This window comes from Bactrocera latifrons, unplaced genomic scaffold (genome assembly GCF_001853355.1).
Source record: "Bactrocera latifrons isolate USDA-ARS-PBARC rearing strain unplaced genomic scaffold, ASM185335v1 scaffold_37, whole genome shotgun sequence".
NCBI lineage: Eukaryota > Metazoa > Arthropoda > Insecta > Diptera > Tephritidae > Bactrocera > Bactrocera latifrons.
Genome location: NW_017537012.1, coordinates 1,396,805 through 1,405,444, shown reverse-complemented (window position 1 = coordinate 1,405,444; position 8,640 = coordinate 1,396,805). Strand labels below are relative to the sequence as shown.

General features: G+C 33.7%; 1 protein-coding gene across 13 annotated transcripts in view; it reads right to left on the bottom strand.

Moving 5' to 3' along the window:
* The window catches only part of LOC108971988 (CUGBP Elav-like family member 4), a 755,092-nt gene that overhangs the window by 287,629 nt on the left and 458,823 nt on the right, over positions 1-8,640 (bottom strand). For all 13 annotated transcript variants that reach the window (XR_001993597.1, XM_018938374.1, XM_018938377.1 and 10 more), the window contains one exon: positions 533-581. Coding sequence is in view for 12 of the 13 variants with exons in the window: in XM_018938374.1 (XP_018793919.1) it covers positions 533-581 (49 nt within the window). In the remaining variant the exon portion in view is untranslated. The remainder of the gene's footprint in view (positions 1-532; positions 582-8,640) is intronic.

Here is an 8,640-nt window from a genome sequence, read left to right as displayed (position 1 = left end):
TTAAGTGTTTAATTAAGGGTTCAATTTGCATTTTTATTGAGGTTATTGATTTTTAATTTTTAATTTCAAATTTAAGTTTGCTTTAATTTTAATTTTTCGTTTCGTTTTACTTTTAAGGTTACTTTTGATTTCAATTTAAATATTAATTCTAATTACTAAATTTCCTTGAATTCAATTTTTTTAAATTACTTTTAGTCTCAATTTTAATTGTTTATTAATTTTGTTTTAACTTTAGTTTTAATTTTAATGTTTATATTAATTCTAATGTAAAATTTTTAACAAATTATAATTAAACTTTTTTTTATTAATTTTTTTTTAATTTTCTTTTATTAATTTTTAATTAGTTAATTTTAACTTTAATTAATTACGTAAGCTTAATTTTAATTTTAATTATAATTTAGTTTTTAAAGTCTTAATTGTATTTAAGTTTCCTTTTTATTTTTTACGTTATTATATTTTATCCACCTTTAAGAATGAATGTATATATGTCATTCAATTATGTACCATAGGGTAACTATATATTCAAACTTACCGCTTCGACTTTCACTTTCAGCTGGCTTGAGCTGTAAAGCACGGTTCATCTGCAATAAATAAGATAAAGAAAATAAATTAGAAATCTAATTTTGATAAAATTCATAGAAATTCTTTGTGAGACACTTGTGGCTAACCACAGCAATTAAATTCAAATAGTAAACTCATTTGTAGAAGCTTTCACATGGAAGCTTTAAGGTTTGTATAAATAAATTTATTACTTACATATATTTAATTAGTTGAAAAGAAAATTTAATTCTATTRAAATATCACATATTACATATGTATGTGTATGTTTACCTTCATCTATAACTGCCATATGCTTACCGCTCTCCAGCCGTCCCAACATTAATTTTATTACCATTACTCAAATGACTAGTCTTTGTTTCGTTCGAACCACTTACTGACGTTGCAATCAAGCGCCARAGCCTTAACAAATCACCGGTGAAGTCAAAACGTAGTGAATAAGAGGAAAATTAAGCAAAAGAAATAAAATTAAAAAAGGTAAAGCAACAAGACTTTACAACAACTACCCGCAAAGCAATTGAAATGGGTTAGCAAACGGTCAAGTCCAATAAAAGCAAGAAACAACGAAAAAAGCAGGTCTTCTACCTTACGGGCAGGTGATGATGATGAGCCTTTTGGGTGACCGAAGCGCACCAAAGTCATTGGATCAAGTGGATCAATGCTGTGGCTTAAAAAATGAGTATTGCAAAGGATATTTGCCGTTATGTACAACAGTTAAATAGATAACGGCAAGTGTTTCGTGCAACCAGCTGTTGGAGAAATAAGCAAATAAGTCGCTTAGTGTTTGTTAGAGTGCAAGCAGGCGTGCACTAGTGTGGCGCAACTGCCTCAAAATACTTTAGAGAGTTGTTGCAGTTGTTGCTTCAATTCCATTTACCGATTGTTTTGCTTTTTTCCACTGCYACTTTCGTTATTTTTCCGCTTTCTGCACTTATCCTTCAAGTAAGTAATTCACCAGCAAGCTTAATGTTCTTGTCTTGCTTGTTGTTGTTGCCGTTGTTGAGTATTGAATTGGTGTTGTATAGAATGTTTCTWGTATACATATACATATGTATATATAGYAGAAATATATATGTATATTGTGAGTGAATCGGTATTTTGCTGTTGGTTGACCTCGTCGGCTATTGGGTGATTTGGATATTGAATTGTGCATTCCTTGTTGCTGTTGTTGTTGGCTAYGGCATTTAAGTGGTGATTTAGTTGAATAATTTATTAAAGGACGATTGGCAGGTGATTACGATTTACCACTTTGAGCGCACAGTGCCACAATGAAACGTTAGTTACTTGTACATATATATATATTATTATGTTCTTGTTGTGGGGCTGCTCTTGCTCGGTAGGTCTGTGGCACAGAAACAAAGGATTTGTTAGSCAGACAATTTTCACGCTAACTGATTGGTTAGGCACAAGCCATTGACGTAAGCGCTTGCTGCRCAAACAGCTTGATGGCAGGTTGTACAGTTGGATTGCATAATTTTAGGCGCTCAACGTTGATTGACGTACGCTTATAGTGAGTGGATTAAAAAATAATTAATCTATTTTCTTTTCGGTTGCAGTGCATAAATAATTGAACTGGGGTAGTTTTTTTTTAGCGATAAGTGAAGGCAGAAAAGGAAATGAGAATTAAATTGTTTGAATATATTTGAATAAAATGCCAAGAGAATGCCGGCAAATAATTTGTGTTCAATAATTTCGAATGCAGTGACCAGCTGTCTGAATTATAATGTGATTTTTCGTAAACCACACACAATAAGTTAGGAACCTTTGCATATTTTTAGTTAAACGAAAATAATACACAGTGTGAAGAAGTAAAAGACCAAAAATTTGGACAGGTGGTCACAAAACGAGTTTAAATATTCATAACTTTATTAGTCTATCTTATCCTGAAGCAAAAAAAGTAGACAACATTTTGAAATTAAATTCAGCTATGAAAAGACATCTAGTTAGGCTCTGAGCAACGCCTAAAGGTGTACTACATTTTGGCATTACTTCCAATTAAATAAAGGATTCTGCTGGATTTCGAGTCTGTCATTGAGTGAGATGAAATAGATAAGTCAATAAAATTACTCATTTTAGCTTAAGCTAAGTCAAAAAACTGGATAACGCCGAAAGGTATGCTAAATTTTTGGTTCATTATCATCTAATATCTCAAAATAACGAACAAGTTTTTACAAAAAAAAAGCTAACTCCATAGCTTGAAATTTTATCAAATTCAAAATTCTCTCTCGTTCTTCTTGATTCATATATAAAATGGATCGGCTCGATCCAGATCGCACTTAATGGCTAATTAGAAATCCTTTGAAACATAAGTAAGTTATTGCCATCACCATAGTACCGACATGAACTATGTCTACTAACCATAGCGAGTAAACCAAACTAACCGGCGAATTTGATCAATATACCAACTACACACTTGACTATTAACCCAAACCCTACCTACATACATAACCGAAAAACCAACGCTTCGAGTTTAAGCAAAGGCTAAATGCGAATTTTTGGTTAAACACTCGGTTTTAATTTTGCGGCATCAGCATCATCGTTGTCGTCAACATTGATGGACAAAGTRTTCGTGACAGAGACAACAAGAGCAAAGATGGCTCATTCAGTAAGCTTTTTCAAGCTTATGGTGCTTGGGTAAATTTAAAAGCATTTAAGGGGTATGAAGGTGGCATCAGCAACGGCAAAATAGTCAACAAAGCCGATGACAGCAACAATAAGAACAACAGCATGTATAGTACACCAAAAATTACAACACTGTTGTGTTGTTATTGTTCGCACACAGTCGTCGCTGTTGTCGGCGCCGACCACGCGCTTGTACAGCACTCAACAAGGATTCAGTTCATCGACCACTTAATTTATCCAGCTGAGCTTTGAGCCACGGCTCATTTATGCGTAGTTGAAACAAGTGAATTGCGACAGCAATGCAACGAAGCGGAAGTTCTAGTGGTTGGAGAGGAAAGTGTTGGAAAGCGTGGGCGTGGGAAAGAGTTACAGACTAAAGGYTGGCGAAAGCGTTGAAAATTCGTTTAGTTGTGAGTGAGAGCTGAAAATATGAAGAGAATGCTTCTGGATTTATTTTTTTTCGCGTAAATGCTGGTCTATATGGAAGTCAACTGCACTGAAATGTACCAAAAAGTGCGACAGAAGTTTGAGGCAGCATACGCTTCACGCAATGTACTTTWCAATGCATAACTGCTTTTAGGCGTTAGTGCTTAACTGCCTTGCTTTGCAGTTTTCTGTTGCGATTTTCTATTAAATTTTCATTTAGCACCGCATTGCACTAGCCGTGGCCTGTGTGCTACGTGGCAAAAGCAATTTGTAAGCATAGCATAATTTTAGGCGCAGCCAGCATGGTCGACCATCGCTGCGCGCTGCCTATTCATTATGCATTAATGTAAATACAGCAAATGTTTTGCAATCATTAACATAATTGAATTACAAATAAGTGCGCTATGTGTTAGCAGATACATACATGCAGTACACACACATTCATAGCTACACGCGCTAAAATCTGTTAGCATTTGTATATGCAGGCAAATACATTTGAACAGAAAATCACAAATTTACCAAATTCACTCCCAGCATGCTGTTTTGCATTTACATGCAGCAGCATTTTAGGCGCAAGCACGCGCACACATATTTATACGCGTGTAGATTGGTACACTTATAAGCCCACACCATTGGCRCTTTGAATTTGTAATTCCTAATGGTTGGCTTGTGCAAATTTCACTACAAGCTTTTTTAATTACCGTTACGTAGTGGCATTTGCTGTGGTGCAGCTGGGTGGCGCATAGCGGAAAAAAAACTGACTAATGGACTTAAATTTGCTGGAGTACGTACGCATAATAAACGTGTTGCTTGAGTGCGTTTTTGTAGCGGAGCTTTCGGGCGAGTGCGGAGTTTTGTGTAGCAAATGTATGAAGAGAGCAAATTTAAAAGCGGGGTGCGAGTTTGGCAGCAGACTAATTGTAAATAGCGAATTTTCCAAGTGAATTTGTTTTACTGCGCTTATTTATGTCTGCATTTATCTATTGCAACAAGCTTGCATATATAATAGTGGTGGGTATTATGATTGTGGGCAGACGGTGAATGATACATTTGAAAATACTTTGCATATTGCGCGCGCTCAATTGGGGCTTACAATTAGTGTATTGATGCCGAAGTAATTGAGTGCGTATTTTTTTTTTTTTGTGCTTGCCTGAATTGTGCATGCTTTTAAATGAAGATAAAATTAGTAAGTACAGTTACTAGTTTAATTAGCAGCCTAATTGTATACTTTGATTTACAAAACTGCCCTATTTGGAATGTGGATGCATGTTTTCTTAATCTATGTACAGAATTTTCAAAGCCCCGTACTACTAGAGCATCAGATTGGAAAAGTTAATAATAATAAAGATTCAAAAAATTGTTTAGCCTAATTTTATACTGAAAATAATTACTCAATGCGCCTAAATGCATGCCTTATTATTTGCAAATATAATTTCTATTAAAATTTCAATAACCACTCAAGTCTACCGACTTGCCTCACTTTATTTACCTTATTGCTCTGAAAACCACCTTAAGCTTAATTTAGTGTCAATTAATCAGCATTAGCGTTGCATAATTTTAAGCGCACAAATATCTTAACGATATTATACATATATATAGATGTTTGAATGCCATATTAATTAGGCTTGTCAGTCAGTTAATTTCGATGAAGTGAAACACTAATAATCGAAATTAGGCTGTCAATAATAGAGTTTATTAAACGTAAAGCGCTAAACAAATGTCTGGTGACAAAGTGCGTAAACAATATTATACACTCAGCTGGTCAATATTTAATAATCACTGAGTCAACGGCGCAATACGCATAATTGGAGAGTTGAATAAATATTAAGCAATGATAATCCTTTTGATGTCTAAACAAATTGTTCAAGTGGCTGTTTAGTTTCAAACCAGGTACAAGGGCACAAGGTGCTAAAAAGTAGGCTTTAAAACGGAAAATTTAAGGATGCTTTGTTAGAAGAATTATAATCTTTTATGCTTTGAAAAAATTTAAACGGAAAAGTTTTCAAAGAATTTTGGAAAAAATATTGAAAAAAATGTTTGAAAAAATATGAAAAAAAATTTACGCAACAAAAATTTTGAAAACAAATTTAATTTTGCTTCCGTTTTTTTCCGAAAGTTCGTTTTTTTCGAAAATATTATTTTCTTTTAATATTTTTTTAAATATTTTTTTCAAAATTTTTGTTTTCAAAAGTTTTTTTGAATTTTCTTTTAATTCTATGAAATTCACTTTATTTGGGAGTGTCAAAATATGGAATATTTGTACTATCGTTAAAGCACTTAAAGTTGTCCACAAGTTGAAAAGTGAACGCACACTGTGTGGGGGCACACAAATTGACTGCAGCAAAAGCAGTCAGTCTCCAGCTGCGCAAAACTACTCCACAGCAGCTGGCCAGTGCACTGACGCTGCGCTTTTAGCCAGCAAAGTAAAGAGACTTCCGTTGCAATGCTGTGCAGCAGTACACTTCATCACAGCATATTGACGCTGATTTGGAATTTATTTGCCAGATATGGTACAATAACGGTACTATATATGTATATAAACGAACTATAAAAGCTACGAAAAACTAGGCGGAAAAAGTACTTCTAGTGTTTTGTAAGTAAACAGCACAAGAAAAAGTAGTTGAGAAGTTTGAAAACGAAAAAAGGCAGCGGGAAAACTAAAATTAAATACTAACAACTCCGGCAACTGACCAGTCAGTAGGTAGACTACGCTAAACTACAATATGAAGTGAACTGAACGCAGTCAGGCAGATAGCTGCTTAGTCAGCAGTAAAGAAACAAGAAACAATCGAGTACATATACATATGTGTAGGTGTATATTGTTGTGGTAGAAAAAAATTAAGAACTTTACTTGTAGTTCTAGCCAGTATAATGTAAGCAAAAACAAGCTGGGTGATTGTGAAAACAAAAGCATTAGTCGGTTTTACTCTTTCAGACCACAAAAATAAACAAAAAATTAAAAAATTAATTAAAAATTAAATGTATGAATTAGAAATACTTTTCGGCTGAAAGTTGGTAAAATATTTTCTGGAGCTCTGATCACTATAATATAGACCACAATATATTATATAATGAATTATGAGCCGAAGCAAGAGGGATATGAATCTATTCATTTTCTCCATAATACTGTCTCACGCTAATTATATTCGCGGAAATGTCATGTATGTACATATATTCTCCGAAATCATAGCATAGATCTATCTTATTGGCAGCCTTCAGCGGCATATAACTTTGCGCTGCCTACAGCCCACACTCCCTTCCCTTAGAGGCAGCTGTAAAGATCTAAGCAGCGCTCTTGCATGGTTGCCACAGCAGCCGCAAAAACGCTTTGAGTCCTCAGTTGCTTGGCTTTGTGTTACATGGCTTGTGGCAGTAGCGTAATATGATGCCTTACAAGTACGCCGTAGCATATATAACAAAGCAGGCAGAGAGAAAGCGAGAGGAGACACAAAAAAATAAAGAAACTAATTAGAAATTTTAATGAATTTCTAATGAAAGCAAAATGAAATGTTATGCCCACACATCTAAGGCAAGCAAAAAATATTGAGTAAATGATGTAGGTATGCAGTATTGTGGTAGCAAGAGCGCTGATTATAATGCGTATTGGTGGTGGGGTTGCTGGTGTATTGTGTAACATTGCTTAGCAATGCCGTTATGCTGCAATCAGGATTTGATTTCCAAGAAGCTTACGTCGCAAATTAATTACTTAGTATGTTACCAAAAAAAAAAAAAAAAAAAATTATAATAATAAAAAAAAATAAAGCAAATACCGTGTAACATGTAAGTCTGATTTTGCTTTATATAAACATATATCATCTGCGCTTATTATATTTCAGGAGATTTTCTATGCTTCGAAATTTATATATGAACAGTAATTTTTCACAAAAAAACTAAAAAATATTATATTTTCCATATCACTTGGCGAATCAAAAAACTTTACATTATTTATAGCATACCTTTAGGCGTCACATACATTAATTATAATAGTTTAGATATAAAAGTGTTTGTGCATGTGCATTTTTCAAATTTCCAAATGAGAAAATAATTTTATATAAGTCGTACACAGTGTTGGGATAACAAGTAATCGTTTTGGAGCCTCAAAAAGTCTATATTTAAAGTTGACGTCACTTCAGACTGCACTGCACCTGTAATTTCTTTCTCTTTCACCAGCAAGCACACAAGAAGCATGCTTTAATCCCATCCTAACCCATTTTATCAGCGTCTAACCCCTAAAATCACACAATAATTTTCACACTGAGTTGAAATTTCGGCCAAAAGATTAGGTAATTGTTTGCTTATAAATAATTCAAAATTAATTTATCAAAGTATTTTACTCATTCGTGTGTCGCCAGCATGAAATCTAGCGAGTGTACACTAAAAATGTGTGTGTGTGTGCGACTGCGCGTTGTCGCACCTGCGTGCTTAGCTGCCGCATTTTAGACAAAAACAAGCTCAAAGGTAAAAGTGAGTGTGTGAATGGAGACAATAACATGTTATCATGTGCATAATTAATGCCATGTAATTATGTTAATTTCGCAGCTATTAAAAAATTAACACTTAATATACGTTTTGGGGGTCCTTGATAAACTGTACGTGCTGTTTTAATTATTTCCACTAAATGCTTTGTGTATATGTAAGGTGAGAAAAAAAAAAGTTTTTTAGTGAAAAATACTACAAATGTTGTACTAAATAGCCACCGCAGCGAAAGGCATGAAAATACTATAATTTGTTGGCGGTTTTCAAAGTTAATTAACAAACGCGGGTGCTGTGAACGTATGCAATTTGCGGTTGACGCTAACTAGAGGTTTGCTGTGGCATTGGGTGTTGTTTAAAATTTAATGTTGTAAAAGAGTAAAAAAAATATTATACTGTTTTTCATGGCTAGAAAAAAATTTAAATAGATAAAATTACTTTAGTATAATTTCCGTATTTTATTTTTGATGTAGCAATAATAATAATATGAAAATTTAATTTTAAAATCAATTTTTTTTTCAACAAAAAATATTCCAAATACATATGTATGTACATACAATT